General features: G+C 47.3%; 1 protein-coding gene across 4 annotated transcripts in view; it reads right to left on the bottom strand.

Annotated features, from left to right (window-relative positions):
- The window catches only part of NTRK3 (neurotrophic receptor tyrosine kinase 3), a 205,137-nt gene that overhangs the window by 136,323 nt on the left and 45,481 nt on the right, over positions 1-23,333 (bottom strand). For all 4 annotated transcript variants that reach the window (XM_062501233.1, XM_062501234.1, XM_062501235.1 and 1 more), the window contains exons 4-8: positions 16,023-16,091; positions 8,656-8,813; positions 6,235-6,377; positions 5,503-5,644; positions 3,085-3,381 (exon numbers count right to left, since the gene is read on the bottom strand). In XM_062501233.1, the coding sequence (XP_062357217.1) occupies positions 3,085-3,381; positions 5,503-5,644; positions 6,235-6,377; positions 8,656-8,813; positions 16,023-16,091 (809 nt within the window). The remainder of the gene's footprint in view (positions 1-3,084; positions 3,382-5,502; positions 5,645-6,234; positions 6,378-8,655; positions 8,814-16,022; positions 16,092-23,333) is intronic.

The raw sequence follows: 23,333 nt of genomic DNA, 5'->3' as shown, positions 1-23,333 counted from the left end.
GAGGTGAGCAAAGCTCAACAGACAGGCAGGGCTCTGCAGGATGGAGGTGGAGGGGAGAGAAACAGATTTTGCCTTGCAGGGCAGTGTACCCTGATGGATAAAATCCTTCAAGGATGAGGACCAGCTCCCATGGAGGAGAGCCCAGCTTGGGGCTGGGAGTTAGAGGAGACCTCCTCTGACCTGCTTTTCATAAGCCACTCAGAACAGCTGATAGCTTCTGAGCTGGACACTGAGGCTGTGGCTGTCCAAGAGCTGCCTCTTGCCCAAGACAACCATAGCAACCCCTGCTGTCAGCTCCAGCCTATTCAGCAAAACTCCTTCAGCTCCAGAGGTGGATGAGACCCCAGACAGTGAGCTCTAAAGCCCTCGGTGACACTCAGTTTACACAGAGTGAGAATCACGTCAGCTTCCAATTCACTCGCCCATGTAAGAAGCTGAGCCCGATATTAACTGGAGTTTACACAGCTTTGCTGGCAGAGGGCTCCTGGAAGGATGCTGGAACACTCACACTGGAGCATGGGTGAGGTTTGGGAGGGGAGTAAAACAAACCCCAGGTGACAAACGCAGCCTTCCAAATCAGGGGGGAAGAAACCTGAATAAATATTTTGTTTTAAGTCAAGCAGATGAGTAACTTCCCCTGGCTTTTTCTGGCGGGGAGGAGGAATATTTTATTTGGGGACTTTTTCTTCTCTATTAAGGCTGAGTCTAGTAATAAAATTCTTGCTGCTTCTACATTTTCCCCTTTGCATTGTTCTCTGCTGGACCAAGAAAATTCAACAGAAATGCACAAAAATTGTTTTATCCATTAAACCCTATTTTTCCAAGCGTAAAAAATAGCCAAGAAATTTCAGCCAGCTTGAGTTCTGTGAGAAATTCCCAAGGAACTGAACACTCATCATGGGTACATTAACCTTTGTGGATTAAATAAGGAGTTGGTAGCCTGTGGCAGAGATACCAATGACCACGTGCAATGAGATTTTTACAGGAAATGACACAAATCTGTCCTGGGAGCCACTGCCCTGCAGCATCAGAGAGAAGGAAGACATGGCATGGAGCTTACATGTCCCAGATCCCAGCTTCTGACAGCACCTTGCTCCTCTCAGGCTGGAAAGCAGAGTGTGGCCATTTACCAATGAGAGGTTTTTGACCAGGGGGTTCTAAAATACATGGTCATAGGTCCTTTCCTATGCTGACAAAGTCTTCCAGGCACTGTGCTTTCATTAATTAATTAAGACTAATAATCTCACCCTGGGTAGTGACAGCAAAGCTCTTGCATGTGTGAATTGCTGTAAGCAACAAGGGGCTTGAATGAGCCACGCTAGGGAACCTTCAATGTGTGGCATTTGCTGAAGGAATCTACCTTCAAATTGGAAATTATAAACGTCAGCTGCAGTGAATGTATGTGTCAGCTGCGGTAGTGGACGAAGCAACAAGCTTCAAGGAAAGTAAATTACATCCTGCATTGGGCTGACAGCGTCTGCCAGGGTGAGGAATGGCTCGGGACTTTGGATCAGAAGAAATAAAGGAAATGGGTCAGCTCCTGCTGAGAGATGGTTCAGGGTCCATAAACACTCCACACCAACAGCACGAGTCGTGGGTGGAGCTGCATTCATAAGGGCAATATTTTATATATATTCATAGAAGCCCATTCTCCCAGAGCCTCTAACACAAGATGCTCTTCAAACATCAATGTGCTTTCCCACACCACAGCGTGGCTCAGATCCCTTTCCAAAATCAGCTCTCCAGAGCAGCATATCTGTCTCCCTTTCCTGCAGGTCCAGCACCTACTTAGGAGCTGCCCCCATTTCACAGATGGGGAAATTGAGTCACAAAGGTGGGACCTGACAGAGCTGAGACTGCAAACCTGTGCACCTCTCCTCACCCACCTACATTTGATAAGCTCTTCTGCCCTGATGGAAGGAAACATAAATAGGTCAGATAGTCAAACAGGGCAGCATCCTTGAAGTCTGAACACAAATTTTCCACTCCCATCCATATCAGCTCATTTGTTCAATTGTCAGATCGTCAAGGCAGAGATTTGGGGTTGCATTTATGATATTTGACCTGCGGGGAAAACTCTGTGTACATATATGGTGTGATATAAATAATAAATGAGAGTACCGTTGGTATTTTGCTATATTTAGCAAACGCCCTATTTTGCTGGATTTTCTTGGGCTGCAGGGGCCAATTTAGAGCTGCCACTTTCTCATGGCATCATTCCTGAAGGCAGCACAGATCTTAACTCCATGATGGCCAGCATGGTGTTGCACTGTCAAGGAGCAGACCAAGATGCTGCCATAGAGCAGAGAAGCCACTGCAAAAGTCTACAGCACTTCCCAGAGATGGATCTTCATGTCCTCAAATGCTTTTTTTTTTTTTTCACTGAAGCTGTGAATCACCAGGGAGTACAACAGGGAATTCCAAGCAATCAGTTAAGAAATCCTGACAAACTGATGCAAAGTGACTAATTGAGCTGTCGCATTTTTTGTAGCCCTGTCATCCTGGAATTGCACATATTGCATTCAGAAAGAAAACAATCCTGACACCACTGCATCCAGCTTTAATCATTTCACAAATGCAAGCTAAAAGTAAAAAAAAAAAAAACAAAGGGACAGGCTGCATCACTTCAAAGGCTTTTCCATTCTATAGCCTATGACTACCACACAGTAGAACACTTTCTCTAGAAAAAATTCAGCAACGTCTTTGAGGAACCCAAAAGGAGATCCAAAATAATTGGCCAAACTTAGATCCTATTCCCACTGAAAATCCTAAAGCTCTTTAAAATAAATGCATAAATAAATTAATAAATACATACATTGCAGAATATGCTACAAAATAAAATTATCTAAAGCAGCTAGCGCCTCTCCTAGCATTAAAGAGTTCATATGACACCAAAGTACACTTGTGTAGGAAATCATACTGGTCAGAAGAAGAAGCTGCCAGGGGTCACCTCTTCCAACCTGATGTTCAGACAAAACCAAGTTGGGTTGTCAAGGCCTTGTTGAGGTGCAAGGATTACTGGCAGGGACACAGTAAGACCTTCGGATTTCAAGGAGCCCTGATAAGATAAACTGAAAATCCTACCTGGAAAAGGCTTTTCAAGGAAGTGTCCTTTGATAGTTTGGTTGGCTGAGCCCAGCTGGTTGGTAGCCACAATCGTGTAGTTGCCATTGTTGTAGTGAGTGGGTTTGTTGAAGAGCAGGCAACCCTCAGACACTTCCCCTTGTTGGTAAAACTCCATGCGGATGATCTCTGTCTCCCGGAGGACCTGGCCATTGTGCAGCCAGTGAAGGGTGGGAGCTGGGTTCCCATGCACTGCAAATGCAATGCAGTGGTCCATGTGTAGCACTGGCTCCTCCAGAGTAAGGATGCGAGGGGGATCTAGCAGAGAGAAACATGGCAGGCTCACAGCAACCTCCACCCAACGTCACCACTCTGTGCACCGTGGAAACTAAGAGCATTGAAACCATTCTACTATTCCCATAGATGTCTGTAAAGAAGCAGCGCTGTCAGGGGAACCACTCCACCCTCCCTGGAAGGAGGGTCTGAGCCATGGCCAAACCTCTTGGCCTTCCGAACAGGTGTATAAAGACAGGGATGGAAATTTCACCAGCCAGAAATTATTAAGCTTGAACTGTCCTGTCCACACAGCTGCTGCTGCTCTCCTTCTCCCAAGGGATCCCAGGAAGACTGCCTGTCCCGATTAAGGAGGACACGGTGACGTAGCACTGCTACATTACACGTGTGCAAGGTGCCCGTGGGAGCTTTCAGTCACACCAAGCAATTCTGGATTGCATAGCTGTGGAAGCAAACATCCCACAGAGACTGTCTGTCCTTGGGGGCTTTGACTGCCAGAGTATCCCAAAGGAGTTCTCACTCACCGAACAGCCTCCAGGGGTGTTTTAATTAAAGGCAGTAGAGTAGGAGAGGGATAAGAAAAGCAGAAACTCCACCTGCAATTTATTGCATATGCATTGTCTTCCCCTTGGGACACACCAAGAATTCAAATGTTGCTCTGCTATAGCTTCTGAAACCCCATTTACAACGCCTACACCTGAGGTCCCAAACCCCAAGGCTGGCAAGGTCTGAACTAGAAGAACAAGTTTTGTGCAAAGATACATGACACAAAGATGTACGTCTTCCCTAAAACTCTCCTTTTCCTGCTACCATCCAGCTGCAAAGTTCAGCATCCACAAGGAAGAAAACCAACATACAAAATCTGACTCATCTTTGTGAAAAAAGACAGTGAATTTTTAAGTCAGTGAAGGTGGCAGAAGAGAAGAAGGTGCTGAACTGGTTGGAGCTCAACAAATTTCTCCCACCAGCGCCCATCTACCCTGAACCAGGCAGTCGTGTCCCAGCCACCCTCTCTCGTTTGCAAGCCCAGATCTGCATGTGGCTTGTTCATATCTTCCTGGCAAGGGGGATTCAAAACAGGCAGCCACCTACACTCACAAACCCAGATCTTTGCAGTGTGAAATTACAGCCTGAGTGATGGCTCTGTGCAACAAGAGCAAGGGTAGCAGAAACTGTCAGCAGCTTAGAGGATTTCATGGGTGAAAATAAGCATGGGCATAGTGCTGTTTAAGGTGTGAAGGAACAGACGCTAAAGCACCTTGCAAGAAACACCCTGGTCTGGTCTGCTGACCAGTCAGCTCTGAGCTGGGCTGAACTTTAATTACCTCCATCCTTCAATCCATCAATAGCACTTATTGGAAGGCAGATGAAAGTAGTAAAGCATCACACAGCATGCATGGGTTTACCAAGAGTAGCCAGAAGCCCACAAGGCTCTCTGTTCTACATGGCAAGTTTGGGGGTGTAGGTTTTCAAATTACAGAGTAAGGGCAAATATTACAGACACAGCAAAATACAGCAAATCTCAGCTGCTTGAGACCACAAAGCTGTGTAAACTTCCTTTTAAGGTCAGGGTTTTGTTATATTAGAAAGCACAAAGAAAGTTGAGCTACTTGCAGATAAAAGTGAACAGTTCAAATTTGGCATGTGCGCATTTATATGACATTTGCAGTTTATAGGATCTGACCTGAGAGGAAGCACTAACATCCTTGAAATTAGTGGCAAATTTTAAACTATCTTTAGCAAGGGTGCTGCCATTGAATCCCTCACATAGCATCAGGACAAGAAACTTCTGCATCTGTTAAGAGATTTTTAGTCCCTCTATGGCTTTTCTTTAGTCTACTGAATCTTTCAAGACACAGGCAGGAAATGCTCACCACCACCACTGTGGCACTGCTATTCCTTCCCTGCTCTTGTGCTCATTTCTGGATTAATGGAAGCATCAGGAAAGCAAAATTTCTGACATTTGAGAGAGAGAGAGAGAGAGAGCTGTGTGAGAATCCACCTCCATCTCACTGTGCTCAGCTCCTCCTCATCTTCACCCACAAATCCAGTATGACACAGGTAGCACATGGCCATGCATTCAAACAGCTCCCAGGGCAACCCCTCTGGGCTCTGTATGGACAAGATGTCTCCACAGGTACTTACAGTAGACAGTGAGCAGCACACTGGCATTGCTCATTCCCACCACGTTCTCAGCAATGCAGGTAAGCAGGAATCCATTGTCCTCGCTGGTGACGTTCACCAAGGTCAAATTGATGGCATGAACATTGGTCCAGTTGAGGTTGGTCTAAAAATCCCAGAGAGAAACACAGACAGAAACCTATATCTGGTGGTTCCTCTCCTCCCCTCTGCTGCCCCCAGAAAAGGAGGATCACAGTTTCTGTGTGAGGAGGTCTCCAAAATCCAAAGAGAGCTGGGATCTGGGTGTAGGGAGGTATTTTCTCACCTAATCAAGCACACCACATCTTGTAAGAGGAAATACTGGGAAGGGGAGAGCCATGGCATTGTAGCACTGATAAGCACTGGCCTCTAGTAAATCTTACTTAGCTGCTACTTAGCTATTGCAAACAGGAAATTTCACTGGAATTCCATCAGAGGACACATGAGTTAATTCAATCAGGGACCACTGAAACTCTGAAACCCTCTCATCTTCACTTTCTGGCCATACAGAGGAAAGGTTTTGTTCCCTTCTGGAAATCCCCAGCTTGTCTTGTAGGTAGAGCATGGCTTCAGCTTTCCTTTGGACAGAGCAATTTCTCTTTTTCCATACCGTCTACCTGACCCTCTGCCCTCCATGCATGAACCTGGGAAACCCTGGCAGCTGCTTTACTCTTGCCACATTGGGCACAGGCAGCCCTGAGGTGTTGCAGCCCCTACCTGGTGGGTGTTGATGGAGTGGAGCTCAGCCACTGTCCAGTCCACGTCTGGCAGTGGCGATCCTGAGCCATTGCAGGTGATCACAGCGTTCTCCCCTTCCCTCACTGTCAGGTTCACGTGGCTCACACTGATCTCAGGAAGGTCTAGAGGAGCCAAAAAAAAAACCAGCTCAGGTGTGGTGCAGAATTCTCTACAGCCAGCCAAAGGAAGTGTGTGGACCCAGATCCCACCAAGCTGTTTTCCAAATCAGCCGCCAGCACCCAGAGATGAGTAGAATGAGGCAACAGAATGCCTTTACCCTACTAAAAATGGAGAGGTGCTGGAGACAGGGGAAAATGTAGACCCTGGAGATGTGCCAGCTGAGCAGACCCTCTCATCAGCTTTGAATCCAAAGTTGCTGCCCAGTTCTGGGCACTCTTCCCCTCACACACCCCCCATACCCATCTCTCTACTCCCACAGAAGCTGCTCACAAGAGCAGTCACCTGGGATGAGAAAACAGTGTGTACTGGGAGAGGATCCAAGGTATCCCCATCCCCAGGGACAAAGCACAGAGTGCTCAGCATTCCAGGGGAAGAAAGTGTCCCTCTAATTTATAACAATCAAGAAAAGATGACCAAGGATATGACCTTGTAGTAACTGCAGCTCTCCTAATAGAAGGTGCCCTTGTTCTTCCTCAGTGGTAGCAGAGGAATTCACTGAGTTATGGTGGCTCTGATTTACACCAGTTCCTTACTCAGTGCCACAGGCACCAGGTATCCTTGCAATGTGAAACAAAACAGTGCTGGTTGCAAGAAGGCCAAATAATCTTTTTTAATAGGGGAGGTTTTCAGAAATCAGTTGAGTAAGCAGGGCAGAAAGAATTCACCAGTGGTCCCATCATAGGGCAGCAGAACCCATCATGCCAAGGCAAAGTCATGGATGGGGACACATACCCTCTCATGGCCATCAGAGAGTGACACCAGGAAGAAAGGAGCCTTGTACTGACTGGGGGGATGCCAGAAGAAAGAAAGCACCAGTCAAGACCTGGCAAAGCTACATAGGTGTCAGGAATAGAGGACAGGGAGATGGAAAGGATATGTATGGTCTTCTCCAGGCTGAGCTAGTATCAAGCATGGTCACACCAAGCCATGCCTGCCCTCAGCACCAAAGGATTAATGTGGTGTCCTTACAACATCCCTGGAGTCTTAATGCTAGAACAGAAAGACTCCTCTGGAGGAAAGCAGACCACTGTGGCTCCTTGCCCTTCAAGGAGTTTTCATGGTCAGAGGAGGTGCTTACCCTGCACACCAGCACAATTTTGCTCCCAAATCAGCACCCTGCTGTCCCCCACAGTCTAATGCCACCACTGACAGAGCCATCTCTCCTCCTGTCCCTGATCCCTAAGGATTTTTTTGTTGTTGTTTAATCCTTGCAGCTTGTTCATCCTGTGTGGGGCGGAAATTGCAGCACTCTCAAATCTTTTTAGTTCATCCACACAAAGACACACTTTGGACAATTTCCAGAGCTTAAAGGGACAGTGTGAACTCAGGGGAAAAAAAATTAAAAAACAACAACTAACCAACAAAACAACAAAAAAACAAGTCATGCAAACCTAAACGTGCATGCTGTTTGTCTAATACTGTCTACAAGTAACAAGCCCAAATCCCTAGTACAGAGGATGATTATAAAAAAAAAAAAAAAATCTGGTTTTCCTCCCTTTTTCAACCTGTGAATTTGACATCTGCTTGTGTATAGACAGTTTAATTGCTCTGTGGAAGGTACATCTCTTTTTCCTTTCTCTGCAAGGGATGCTTTCCAGTAATAGCAATAGCAGAGCAAAACCTGACACCAAACAGGCAGCTGATATGTGAACAAGGTGAAGGAAAAAGGGATAACTATTGAACATGCTTCGCGTTGCTCCTGGGGCCGCTGGACTCTTTTAAACATCAGCAGGAAATAGAAAGAGATATAAAGTCACTTCTGGCTCTTCCCTACAGATACGGGATTTCAATTGAAAAATAAAACAAAAGAAAATGAATAGAGACATGTATTTCCTAAGAGTAATTACAAAAGATTCAGTGTCAGTGTCTTTTAACAATATGCGGCTTCTAGGATTCGTTAGGCAGAGGAAGATCTACATGAAACATCTCTTTTCAAGACATCACACAGACTCAGTACAGACACTGTCAAGCAGCAGCATCGCAGTGAAGAAAAGGCCCCAAATCACCCAATATCTTTCATACACACATTAATAGCAGCCTCACATTTACCGAGATATTCTATTTTTAATCTACAAACTATCCCAACCAGCTTCAACCTCCTTGTTCTCAACCACATGGTGGGATCCTGCTACATCAGGTTCCTGAAATAGCTGAACCTGAGGTGCTGGATTGGACAGGGATGCTCCTGGCCTCCCTTGCGTCCAGCCCAGGGATCCTTACCACACTGGGTGATGTTCATCTCCTTCAAAGTGATGATGGCTGCATCCATGGTCATGCAGTAGAGATCCTGGTACTGCAGGTTTGCCTCACCCTTCTCTTGCCAGAGCTGGATCCAGCGGATGTCGCAGCTGCAGTTAAAAAGGTTCCTCTCTAGTCTCCTGCGGGCAGAGAGAGGTGAGAAAGGATGGTGGGATGGGGAAGGATGAACAGAACTGGCACCTGGCTCTAGAACCCCCAAGGAGGACAGCCACCATGCATGTGCAAGATCTTTAGTACAATCTTCTCCGCGTTATCCACCTGGAGTATTCTGGCAGTTATTATTCCCGTCTTTGCCACAGTCACACATCCATGTGTTCACTCAGCCTCCTCCCTGAGTGCACACAAGGTTTTACATCTCCTAGGGCAGCACACAGATGCATTCATGGTCTCTCACCACAAGATCTGCACTACTGTGGCTTGGTCCCACTGCCACCCAGACACCCAAAAGAGTCATCCCCTCATCAAAGGAGCAGACAGCTCTCTACTACCCTAAAATATTGGTGTACACTTTCAAATCCCACTTCAGTGGCAGTCCAAGATTCTGCTGGGCAAAGCACAACTCAAGGCCCAACAAGCACTCAGAGAAGCTGGCAGCTATTCTCCCAAGTTCTTTGTACAAACACAGGCTCCTGGTGACCCAGAACACAAGCTAATGTGCAGTGGAACATGCATTTTAATCAAATCAATCAGCACTGTGCTGAGACCCTGCTGACCTGGCCAGGAGAAATGGAGAAAAGCACTGCCTTTAATGTACTTCATTTAAACCACACTTACACATAGTTTATATACCAGGAATGTTTATTATAATTGATTTTCCAACCTATTAACTATTTCATTTACATTTTTAAAGCTCTGCAGGTCTCTGTGAACATGATAGAAGGGCAAGTCCCACCAGGGAGAAGAGCCCAGTGGTCAGCCAAGACTGAGTTACCAAAGCTGGTTGCAACAATAATTTGAGCAAAAACTAGGAGATATAGCCTGAACAAACAAAATATCTCCCCACACAACTGTAAAGCAAAGAAAGCTGGGATCAGCAGAACCAACAGTGGCAAAGATGAGCTCAGTCACCCCAAAGCAGAAAGGCATCCCCGAAGGTCAAAACATTGATTCACGTGATATCTAGATACCCCATCATACAAGGGAAAGCTTTTTTCCTGCTCTCTTCCACGTGTTACTGAAAAATTCATGCTTGCTTTTACAAAATTAATTTCAGTGACTAACAGGATTTGGAAACAACCTTCCAAACATCTGCAGCTGCTGTTTTGTCAATACAATGCTGCAAAGGGAAGAACTGAAGGGGTCTTCTGGTTGCATCCAGGGTTGCTAAACCTGAACCCTAATGATGCCATTTTGCATTTTCAAATACATCAAGATGTCATCTGACTTATTTTTTTTTTTTAGAGCAACCACTGAGTTAAAGCTTCACTCTGTGGCTTTTCATTAGTTCATTTCTTTCCCACCAAAAGCACATAAACCTCTGTGACACAGGTACAAGGCTCAGACAAGCAACTCAAAGGCCAAAGCACTAAATTTAACAGACCAGAGCAGATTAGCGCAGTGATTTGGTAGGATTTGAGTGATGAGACATTCCCTGCGTGCTCTGACAGGTATTGCCAGGGTTTTGCACAGCCTTTACATCCTCTTCAACCATGAATCTCCTCCTCTGCAGCCCCCCAGAATCACTGATACCAACAGGACATGGGATGGCACATGGGTAAATGATGGCAGATCAGGTAACTGAGGATGTACCCTGGGACCTGGCAGGGAGCTGGGGGACCTCAAATGCAATGGGGGAGAAATTCTGCTTCCTGCAAATATCCTCACAAAATGAGGCTGCTGGGAGAGCTGCTGTCCTAGCACTTTAGGGCAGCTCTGTAAGTAATAGACAGCAGCTTTCCCAGCCCATTGCTAATTCATGAAGGGCCATGAATAATACAGGAGCCACGGGTTTCAGGGCAGAACTTCCCCACAACTTGCCCCAACACCAGTGATGTAACTCGCTCTAATCAAGGATCCCCCCCCCCCCCTCCGAGGGGCTTTTTGCACAAATTAACTCCCATCACAGGCTGGATGTGCTGAGTGCCACGGGCAGCTGGCACAGCTCTGCGGGCAGAAGGGGCACATGTGTGCACCCATTGACCCTAACATGCATTGCTAAAGCATTCCCAACATGCAGAAAATACCCTTTCCTCCATGCCTGCCTTTCCATGCCAGCCAGCTCTCTAGACAGGTGCATAGGGAATTCTACACTAACACTGTCCTAAACCTGCCCAAAAACCTGGACTTCCAGTTTTCTCCTCAGACCCCTTCCCTTGCAGAGACCATTAGGAGATGCAGCTGCTTCCAAACTCTTCCTCTCACTTTTCTGTAACACACCTCCAGTACCTACAACCCTCCGCCTGTGGACAAGGGTGCACACCTTCTCTCTCTGCAGAAAGGAGAAGCACCTTGGTGACCACAAGGTGCCCTTTGGACAAAACACACTGCTGGACCAGAGGACACTGCTATGTGCTTCAGGCCATGGGTGCAGGAGCACCCCAGTGAGAATTAAGGCAAGGGGCTGTGTGTGGGACATATCCAGCACAACTTATTCCTGGAATAAACAAACCCAAAGGGCATTTTTTGCATGCAGGCTGCAATTGTTGCCAAAGCATCCCTTGGCTGCAGCCACACAGGAGCTGTGCACACCCCCACACCTTCTTCAGCCCTCCTTAAAACTGAAAATGCCTGTGAGAAACAGCAAATATCACAGCTGCAATAGGCTCTCTGCACAAGCAGAGCTGCTCTGTCACTCAAGAAATTCATCCAAAAAGGGGCTAAACCTGCACCTGAGGCAGAGCCATCCACCAGCACCATAAGTAGAGAGTGATAGTAGGGTGTACTCAGGGCACAGCCCCTTCCCTAAACACACTGTGTTTGGGAAAGAGGAAAATTGGGGCAATCATGCCATGAGCTGTCATTTGGTGGGACAATGGCCCATCAAAACTGAAACCCTAGAGCCATGAAGTCAACTCTGGAAAAGTGATGCTGCTGGTGCCTGGTTGAGCCCAGATTTGCTCTCTGCAGAACTGTACCCACTATCTCCCAAAATTGCCTGGACAGCCTTCACCAGGGTGGACCAGTGTGGGAGACAGATGTCATCAACACTCCAGTGTGTTCTGGAACAGGCAGGGACTTCACACACACAAGACGTTTTTTCCAGACTAGGCAGCTAAATGAGATACATGCCCTGTCCCATGCCTCCCCACTCATCAGCTAAAGCAAAACTGTCTGCAGCTAAAACCTCTCAGAGGGCAGCAGAGATCCTTGCCACACTTCTCCCGTCTGTTTCAATTCACATAAAATTCCTGCCAAGGTTTCATACTCTTACGATTAAAATGCTCTTCCTACCTTGGGACTGAGGCCATTTCCCTAAGCTTAAGAAGCAAAGAACTCTCAGCAGAGAGAGAACAAAATCTAATTTTTTAAATTCCTATTAATTTCCCAGAAGCAGGGTTTCTCTTGGTGGTCCAACCAAAACTGTTATTTCTGAACCCATGCCAGAAGAGGCTGGTATAGAAAGGGAAGGACTGGAACAGGGAGTGGTGTGTGCTGACAGCTGGCTCAGCTAATGCAGAGAGCAGGCAAGTACCCACTGCCTGGCCATAGCTCTATTACCAGGACTGCTGGTGGTGATAAGTTTCAAAGCTGGAGGCACAGGCCATGTTAAGTTGGACTTAGAACATTAACAGAGATGTTGCTGTGCCCTATCCCCACCAAAGCCTCTTGCTGTAGCATTGCAGCAATGTACTGCAGGGCAACTTGGCAGGGACTGCTGGTATTAGAAATGCTGATGGGCCAGACAGAGCAGCAAGATGTTCAGGACTACAAGGCTTTATACAACCAAAGATGTAATTGGATCCAGAGTCTTAGGTCTTTCCGGGAAGGAATTTCTTGAAATGTCAGCTCTAAGCTCTCGGAGGACATGACAAAGGAAGCCAAGGACATGACAGAGGAAACCAGCTGTGACTTCTGGATAAGAAAGGCTCTAAGCCCAATGTTTATGAGCTGTTGCATGTGTCAGATGCTTCCCTGCACACATTCGACTTCAGACTTAGGAGAGTTTGCTCATTAGCCTGAGCCCTGCTGGTCAAGGTCAGCCCATGCCATGGGAATTTGGGCTGGAGTTACTGGAAACCATTCCAAGCCTTGTTTCTGGCCAGAACGAGCAAGAGATAATATTCTCTGGAAGTGTGCCACATTTTTGCCATCCTTTCTTCAGTGAGTCAGCAGGGGAAAAAATCTCAGCTCTGTTGAACAAGAAATTCTTCTTTAAAGCAATACCACGTTCATGAGGCTGCAATGCCTTAGATGCAGCCAAGCAGCAATTTCAAGCCCCAAGTTGCTATCCACCTGCCCAGTACTCTTCTGATCTTTACTCTTCGTTGTTCACTGTGAGTGGCTTTGTCAGGACTCGTGTTTCCTGGCAGTCTCCATGTCATACTCTGTTGTAGTTCCTCTCCTCCCAGCGCTCTCCTGGAGACAATCCTCCCACTGCTTCCCTAACCACAAGCTCTGCTGCTCCAAACTGCTGCGTTGTAAGTCATGGTTTTGGCTTGGATGACTTTCCTTCCTCTGGATCCGTGATTGCCTTATAGCACAGGGGCACTGGAATTCAGTGTGAGGCATCTCTGGTGAGCCTCTGCACCCGCTTGTTCCACCAACCCTCCACACAGACATAACCCTCTGGAGCAGAGGGCACTCTTGACAGCTTCTCTGTGTTCCTGGACCTTCTGGCCTCTCCACTGCTGTGCAGAAATTCTGCTGCTCAGCCTGTCTTCCTCAGGCTAGCTGTCTCTGCATCGGCCTCTGCTGCTCACCACCTTCTCCCTTTTCAGAGAGTTTTGGCTCAATTTCAAGTCCTTGGCTGATGTCAATCTGCAACTCCCTTTCTAGCTTTCACCAGTGTTTCACACTAGCTTTATGTGGGCCATGTATTCCATCTCCTTCCCAGGTTCTGGAAGCCTCCTTGGAGCTCAGTGTGCCAAAAATCTGTCTGTTACTCACCCATCCCCTGCACTTCTAAAAAAAAAAATACAGTATTTCCCACTTTTGTAGATCCATTAGTAATTTCTCCCCATCTTGGAGACCTGTTCTTCCTCACCAACAAGTCCCATCCTTCTTGCAGTCAGGTCCACAACCACCTCACAGTAGGTAACATGTCCTCAACTTAGTTCCCAACATCTTTATGTTAATCACTATTCAGAGCCAATAGCTCAGGCTACACCTCTGCGCTACATTCTTTCCAACAATTCCAAGGTTCGGGATGGCCCCAGGAAGGACACATCAGGCACATCCTTCTGCCCCTTAAAAATTGACATCCCAGTGGATATCAGATAAAATATCCCTCTCCTGTCACGTTTGGGGAACAGCATCACCACATTATTCTGGTAATCCCCATCCTAGCTGTGCTTATGAGGATGAAGGATCCTTAGTTACAAGGAACTCAGAGGGGAACATTTGTCAGGAAGCACCTAAAGAAATTCTTTAGGAAAAATGAACTTGACCTGGCTCTTACTCCAGCCCTGCCGAGAGCGAGGCAGCCCCTGTGGGCAGGCACATTTGTAGGCCTAAATTGCTCACTGGAACTGGTGCCAGAAGTTGGTTTGCCAAGACCCCTTTCACAGCCTGGAGCAGGAGAGATTCAGCTGAGGCTCCTGCCCCACACAATGCCAAGCTTCCCCAGGGGACACCATGGACAACACATCAGTACTGCTTTCCCACCCCACCATGGCTTCCTACCAACCAGCGCTGTGATGTTCCACATTTCTTTGTGCACTGTTTCTTTGGTTCACTGGGGTTTGTTATCTCCAAGAAAAATGCTCTGAGCACAGCTCCAACTGGAGCCGAGTAATTCAGCTCCTTCCCCCTCTCCACGCTGCAGAGTGCTGGCCCCAAGTGACTCTGCTGACACCATCCAAAGCCACCCCAAGCACACCAGCTCCCTGCCAGGATCATCATATCAGGACAACACACATTAATTCATCAGGTGAAGTAGCCTCTGCTACCCAAAAAGCAGCTTCTCAATTCCCTTTGTGCTTGGTATTGGTCTTTTGAGCCCGGCTGGAGCTGGCAGACCTGGGACGTGCCTGAAGAAACAAAATATGACCAAATGAAGCAAAAGCACATAAAAATGAGCCCCTTTGGAAGTATTGCCATTAATCTGCAGGCTCACCATTACCCCAGGCCCTGTGAGTGCCTCCAGCTCAGGACCGCAGTCCCATTTGCTCCTCCATTCTTGGGTCCCTCTTGGTTAACAACCATCAATCTGAGTTTTGCCAGACTGTGCAATGACAATAAGTAAAGGTCTAAGAATACAAATGACTCATGCAATTATACTTGAAACCCAAGCCAGACTTGAAAAATATTTAGAGCTGTAATCAGCAAGGAGACAAATTCTGAATTCAGCATTTTAACTCTGCAAGCCAAATTTCCCCATTAGAAGGGCGTTTCTCCATTTTCTAATATCACTATTAGTATTTTTCATTTAACAATTTGACAGAAATAAAATACACTGCAGTAACACTGGTGATAACACACTTACTCCCACTTGAAAGACTGTCTTTATTCTTTCATAAGTCACTTCTAGCTTACAGCTCTATTGATCATTGGTGAGGATGAATGGAATTTCCCAGGATCCTCTGGGACAAATCCTACAAATATATATTTTTTTGTACTCACCAAACAACTATTTCTAAAATTCAACAAAACAGGTCATCAGGGCAACGTCCCATTGATTTCATGTCCACCTATTCTTCAAGCATGATGTTGAATGCTCTATCAATAATTCAACAGGCTGAAGGCCACCAGTGCCCCAGGAGACACAGCTATCTCATCGTCTCCCACATCAGAGCTGGGAGGTGTCTCCATTGCTAGAGAAAAAGGGAATCATGGGCCTAAAAAGCAGGGGTGTCTTGTAAACATGTGCACCAACTAAAGAAAAGCAGTTAGCCCTACCCTGCTACAGATGAGAGCAAGTGTTTGAAGAGATTCATTCAAAATCTGGCCTAGTAACTATTTCTAATGTGCTCCCAGAGTTAGTCAACCATTTACTACTCCAAGCATGACTTGTTCATCATCCCGACATTAATTAGCCAGCTACTGTGAAGTTAAAAGAGAAGCAGTTCTGCTCTGGTGCTCCCATACCCAGGAAAACCTCCCAAGGATGTTGCTGCCCACTGGAGTTTTAGGTAATTAGTCGCTGGCTTCAAAATAGCTCTATTTGGAAATTGTTCCTCCTTTCAGCCTCCTGTCTTTTCCCAAGAGATACCCCCCAGGATGGGACTTACAGTTCAAAGAGTCGCAGTGTCTGGAAGAGTTGCCATGACAGAGTGGTGAGCCGGTTCCCGGAGAGGTCTCTGAAAATTAAGGGGGAAAAAAGTAGTCACTGTAAATAATTCTTCCTGCACATGGCCCTACCACTTCCAGAGAGCTCATCGTCCTCCTCAATAGGGAGGCTGTCAAGCAGTTTAAAACTCAAGTTCAGACTTCATAATGAGAGATTCTAATGAGGACAAACCCAAATGGAAGTTCCTCTTCTTTTTTTTTTTTCCTTAAGAGGAAAAAACATGATTTATATCCTACTGCAATGTTAAGGGGAAAAAAATCCAATGTCTGATTCTTACCCATGAATCTGGAGCTCAACCAACCATAAGCAAAAAGAACAAGTCTAATTTCAGAACTTGAACGAAAAATTAAATACAAACCTCACGTTAAAAATAGTAACAGCCAGGTTCAAATGACAGCACAATGATTACCCAAGGTGTTATCATATGATCTGCAGTAGCTATGCATTCCAGGTGTCCCAGAATGTCTGTGTGCTGCTTGCACCCAGGGGTACCACTGCTCCAGCAGCCAACAGCTCCCCATCCCTCTTCTCCATCTGCCCAAACTTGCAAAAATATAAATCTCATCTACCTGGGAGAGCTTTACAACCCAGCAGACATCTTCTCTTTAGCTGAAAGCCAGAGAGGATGAAAGAATGTAAAAGGAACTGAATTAATAAAAACAAGAGGAAGAAATGCGTTTGGAGTAGGGTGAGCAGAAGGAGAACAGCCCCCAGGTTCTAACAGCACAAAAAGATGGTAATGAAACATGCTCTGTTCTGGCCAGCCTGAGAGCCATCAATCAAGTGACAAGTCCATGGGGTGAGTGAGCAGAGGAGCAGGTGATCTCTAGCTCTGGGAGAGCCCCAAATGCCCAATCTCTTTGCTGGCCTCCAGAGCACACAGGAGGTGCTGCCTCACATCCTTCACCCACATCCATCCCTGCTGTGAGCCAAAGGCAGGCAGGGCAGCCCCTCTTCCTCAGCCTGGCCCACGGGGAAGAGCAATGTGAATCACCTGAGGTTCATTCAGCTCTGGGCTGGCCAAATAGGAGATGTGACCCAAGGCAGTCCAGCTGTGCAGAACTCAGCCCCCAAACCCTTTTTGATTTGCAAATAAGTGCTAAAATCAAGAGAGCAAACCCTTGAATGGCTCCTGCTGGCACAGGTCTGATGCACCAGGATTGGGGATGATAGATTCATTTCTTCCCTTACACTGTGTTTCAGCAAGGGGAAAGCAATTCTGGTCCTGTCCCACCTGCATAGAACTCTGCAATTAGGAGTGGGGGAGCTGCTCACACAGCAAAGCATTGTCCCAAAGGCTCCCCATGAACCTGGCAAAAGAACAAGCCCAAACACGATGATGGCACAGTGGTGTTTTTTAAATACTGGCTCTGCTTCACATCAGACTATACTGCTTAGGGAACCACAGCAAACCACAGGTACCTCATTTCACATGACTATGATCCCACCATTCCCACATCTGTAGACAAACTGCTTCCAGCCTCTGAAAAAGTAGAAAAATGGCAGGTAAAGCTAAGCAAGGGGGAAGAAAAACATTACAAGATTCCCTCCTTTATCCACCCCAGAGCACTAAGCATCTGGAAATTTTGCAAAGACAGAAGAAAAGTGGGAGGGAAAGGAGCAACTCACTGTTACTGAAAAGTGAGAGAGTAAACTCCCTCCCCCAGCCCAGGGAGAAGAAGGAAGCGTAAAGGGGATGCATGAGAGACAGCAAGATGTGGGAGAGAAGCAGAAATGCAGAGGAGGGAGTGAATCTCGCTGGAATGTCCTTTCTCAAAGGTCATGTTTTGCTACATTAGGCAGAAATGTCAAGAGAAAATTGGATTCTGAAAGAGAAGAGAAAAAACAACAGGCTTTCCACGCAAATAAGGGAATCAAAAATAGCATGATCGTGTTATTACAGTTTAGGACACAGAGAGATGGAGAAAGGATACATCCTCACTAATGCAAGGGGCTTTGCAAGGCAGATGTGCTCCGCTTCTCATCTCCCACGGTGCCTGGAAACCAACTCCTACCTGCTCCTCCCTCCTCCAGACAATAACCCACAGCAAGCATTAGGGAGAGAGGAGATGGGTCTTCCCTTGCACACATCTGGCAGGAGACTCTGCTCTCAAAGGGCAAAGCCAATGTTTGATCTGACCTGACCATCAACTTCTTCAGGGCTGGTCAGGGGGACACACACCCACAGCTCCATTTCAGATCAGCCTGGACACACACAGAGAGGAGGAACATGTCTGTCACTGGAAAGAGACACCTTGGGTATTTCAAAATGTCACAAAGGTCCTTCCTCAGGCTCAGAGACAGACCTCAGCACAGAGATCGAAAGGAGCTGCACACAAACGCACATTATAAATACACCACTTTGGTCACAAAAACTCCAAAGGTCAGAGATGCCAGGACTGGGATTCCACATACAAAAGAGTACAGCTACTGACTTGTGCTGCAGCAGACAGAACTCTTCCAGAAAAACTTCACTGCACAGCAGTGATTTCTCCCCAGAACAGATCCATCCCACATGCTCAATGGGACAAGTTTCCTGGGGAAGGATAATGGGATCCTATAGTAAGAGATGGAATCCCAGTACATGCACACAAGAAAATTAAATTATGGCTCCAGAGGTGAGGCTCTGAGTTCCAGCACTTTGTAACTCCTGTTAGGTGCTTACAAGGTTCCCCTCAATCACAAGCTTCAGCTGCACACACCAAGTTTCCCCGTGTTCTGTACAGCAAAAATGGGGAGGATTGGGGAAAATCAAGGCACTCACACACAGAGCTAGTCCTCTCACAGCTCCAAATCAAGGCCTCTCAAAGGCCCATGCTGCATTCCTGCAGCATTTCCAAGTTCCATTCTCCAAATCCCTGTTACTGGAGTGACAAGAACCCCCATCCTCCTGAGCTCTGCCTGGGCAGCACCAGCTCTCTCCTTCCTAACCCATTTCCTTCTCCCTCCTAGCTGAATCACACTACTCATTGGTCTCCAACCACTCCCAAATATTTGTCAGCCTCAATTTCCTTATCCATACCCACAATTCCTATGATCTTCCCCATTTTTACACCCTCCCACACCAAGAGCAGCGTCCCAAGAAGAGCTGCTAGTCCTCTCCCGTACTCATTGCAAAACTTCTCCCCTCCAACTGGACCAAGAACCATTCTACTGACCTAAGATGTCCCCGAGTAAAACCAAGTCTTCCAAGCAAAATCTGCCCTTTGACAAGATTTCTTTCCCTCCACAAAAGGAGGGTGCAAATGTTCTGTAACAGCAGCATCACCAGCATTTTCTAGCTTGAGCAAAACAGCTTTTTCCCAACCACCCTTCTACCACCTCAAACATTTGAGAAAGCTCTTACATGAAACTAGAAACAAATATTAAAAAATAGAATCAGCCAGGAGCAAACACCCAACACAGAGAGTTTCAGCCTGAGCAATTAAAATTTGGCAGAATTATAAGAAAGTGGAAACAGTCCTTTTGCAGTTTGCCAGCCAACCTTTCTTAACAGCCTATGCATCAGTTCCACCTGTAACAAAATACAGTACATCACATGTCAAGGAAATGCAGTCAGAGGGAAGCAAAATGCCTTCCCTGCATATTTCTCAGCAATGAACAGAAGCCTGTCTCTCCCAGGACAGATCTGCCATCAGCACTCCTGGAGCATATTCAAACTGCTTCTTTGCCATGGGACATTTTCTCCATCACTCACAAGATGCTCTTTTCCATGGAGGCAGTCTCTAGAAGCAGCTGCCAGGTTGCTTTTGCCTCCAAAAGGAGTTGACTAGGGAGAGAGGGTTGGAGAGAGCTCACCTGGACCAGGCCCAGGGCAGAGCCACCCAACCCACCCATGGCCCAGGCTCAGGACCACTCTACAATTCTCCTGCTGCAGCAGCCATGCTCCCAAGGCTCTTACTCCATCCCCACCAGCCCTCTAACCAGCAGCTTGCTGCACACCTCAAGGGCAGGCTGTTACCTCTGAGTGACAGCTAAATCCCAGCTCTTGCTCTCTCCCTCCATGTCAGGAGGGAACAGGCTGTGTCCCACAGGCTGTGTCCCACACACTCTCCCACAGATGCTGCCAAGACCTTGCTGGTGACCAACAGGGAGGGGAGGTGACCTTTGCCATTTTGTCACAGCATGAGTGACAGATGGGGCCTTGGGGTGCCCCACGGAGCCCTGAATGAGCTCCTGGAGTTAAAAAAAGAGATGGGGGAGGGTGGAACAAAGAAGAGTCCAGATCTGTGTGGACCAGAACAAGTGGACTTTAATGCAAGAGGAGACAGCATTTTTTCTTTTCCCTTAATTACCCAGCAGCCAAAAGTGTTTCCACTATTAAAGCCATTTTTATTCAGCTAAATTAAGCCAGTTGCCTCATTAATGACACCAACAAGCAGGAGCCCCTGTAATTAAACTGTAAGTTATTTTATGCAGTTCAGCTCAACGCAACGGCAGAAACGCTGCTGCTGGGGAGGGACCCTGTGCACCTGTCCCTCCTCCACGCCGCTCCATCCTCCACTTGCCCTTGTTTCCAAGCTGACACATTTATTTCTGCATGGGAGAAGTTTTTCACACGTTTTAATAACATGGTGCCACTATGAAAATCCTGACTGGGAGGGATTAACTTCCCAGAGCAGCTGGGGCTGAGGGAGCATGAGCGAGTGAGTGCTTGGCAGAAATGCGAGGAGAGATGTACATCCTCAGCTGCAGTCCCCAGTGATGGATATGCTGGTGGCACTGCATGTGACTCTCTTGATATTTGGGCACAACAGGTGCTTCCCATCATCTCACATCTCACTGCAGCCATAGCTGGGTGCTGGTGGCCATGGGAGAGGAGAATGCCATAGTCTCACATGCTGCTGTAGGGGCAGCTCCATTCAAACTTCATATCCGCAGCAAGTAAGCTCTTAAAGCTTTGGGTTTGAACTAGAGAAATGTTGGAAAGTCATTTTGTGGCTTGCTTGTCCCTGCCAGATAACTCCAATGACCTCTAAAAGCACTGTTACACTCCCATCACCCACCCTGCCTTCCCCAACCCCCTCCTTCCTCTTCCTGTTTAGTAAGCAGCTTTGCTCATTAAGGGAAAAAATGTACTGTCCTCCCTTAATGAATGTGCTAAAATTACCCCCACAAGTCCCAGAAGCTGCGGCAGGACAGGCCTCCCCACAAATCAGGCTCTGCAAATATTAGACTCATGTGGAATCTCCAATAGCTCAGCCCCAAGTCCCAGCAGGACACAGCTGAGACAGCCTGGAAAAGGACTGGGCACTGCCAAGTGCGTGCAAACTTTGCATGTCCAGAAAGCAGAGTGAGCAGAACAGCATGGGCATTAAACTGGTCAGCCTGAGATTTCCTAGCTGCCAGCAGTTCTCCTGGGTTTGCTCCCTGTTCAAGGCTCAGCGCCAGGACACATATATCGGTGCTGTGGAGGAGTGAGACAATTAACAGAGGTCTGGCAATGCCTACAGCTCAGTTCTGCTCCTCAAGCAACACCCAGCAACCCCCAGGGCTTTTCTGACCCCAAACACAGCAGAAACAAAAAGTCTCCAAGGTTCAACCTTTTGTGTGCTCGGGCAGCAAAACTATATCCTTTCTCCTGTCCACAGGTTCTGTCCTCTACTTTGTAAGGCATGTGTCACACAGCATATGCCATGCCATAATCATCTCAGTGCCCACAAACTATTTATTTTTCTAGGGCTTAAGTCAGAATCTGCAATAATTTCCCAAACTCAGAGGATCCTGCACCAGAGAGGGACCATCATGGGTGACACAAGAAGAGACCCTGCCATTCCACATGCACACCACTGGCCCTGGAGGAAAGAACCACCAATCCCTCTGTATTTCCCAGCTGCAGGACCCTGATTTTCAAATTCACGCTGAAAGAGGGCTGAGGGATTGGAACAGGCTGATCTCCTGTATTGGTCTTTAAACACAGCATTAAAAAAGAAAAGCTGCAGAGCTAGTGGGAAGGCATTAAGGCACTACACCTCTGTGACAGGGCTCCCCAGAGGCAGTGCCAGCAGCACATCTGCCCACACCTCTCTTGCCAGTGCCCCTGCAGTGCAGCAGCCATGTCCTGCTGCTGCCTTCAACCCAGCCCAGCCTTTATTTCCTTCCACACTCTCCAAGTCATTTCTTCTGAGGCATCTCCCAGCTGCACAAAGCTTTGTTCAGAGGCAAATCACCCCTCAGAGTTTATTGCTGCCCGAAGTCTCAGTTCAGCACATGGTACAGATGGGGAAGCCATCACCAGATGTGGGTCACACTGTCCCCTGTGCTTCGAGGCAGATCAGATGCAGGGATCTGGCCCTCTGCACTACACTCCTCTCCCCCTTGTTGCGTGCAGTTTTCATTGCTCTTCTCTAAAGACATCTGGACTCTCAGAGGACTTAAGGAAAGGTTAAAAGCTAGGTCAGCCCTGCAGTTGCTTTCCCTTTGCCTGCCAGCTTCCCTGCAGGGCAGAGTCCAGCAGCATCCACAGAACTGGCCTGCCTTCTGCTCAAGGAAAAGAAAAATCAACTTGCAACAGGCAAGAGGCTTCCCCCATAGCTGCCCTCCTGCACCCAAGAGGTCCTCAGGGCTGCACTGTCCCCACCTAATCTGTTCTGTCCCAAACTGCAGCAATTCTAGATCCATTGGACCAAAATATTACTGTACACTGGGCTTTCTTCCTGCTTTGGCATGCAGAAGTAATACTGGAGATGTGTGCTTGCTGAGGACAAGGGTTGCCAGCTGCCAGCTCCAGCAAGGGGCTGGGTTTATCCAGCCCTGTTTGCTTCAAACTGCATTGTTCTTCAAGCTGGGAACAGAGAACAACTGGGGAATGCCTCCTGCTCACAGGTTTCCAGTGAACCCAGAGCCAACCCCACCTTTCTGTGTGAGAGAAAAGCTCAGAGCTGAGGCAAGGCACAGCTTAAAGAGATGGCATGGGAAGGAGATTGACGCCCACAGGGCATTTCCCAGCATCTCTGAGTACACTATAATTGGACTTTGATGATATTAGTTTTTTCTAACCTCAGTGATTCTATGAACATCCTTGAAGCAATAGGGACAGGTGCTCATCAGAGGTACCACCCAGCTGGGAGGTCATTCCAAGCACCCAGAGAGAACTGGACAAGGACAAGAGCCTCAACGTCAGCTCATTGAGCACAGATGTGTTGGGACAGGTTCTGGTGCTCCCTCTTCCTCCTGAACAAGGACTGTGATGTCAGCTGTTAGAGGGGTTTTGCATCAAATTTATATTTAAGAAAAAAGAAAACTGAAATAT

Source organism: Cinclus cinclus, chromosome 13, assembly GCF_963662255.1.
Source record: "Cinclus cinclus chromosome 13, bCinCin1.1, whole genome shotgun sequence".
Lineage (NCBI taxonomy): Eukaryota > Metazoa > Chordata > Aves > Passeriformes > Cinclidae > Cinclus > Cinclus cinclus.
This window is presented reverse-complemented; position numbering and strand designations above follow the sequence as displayed.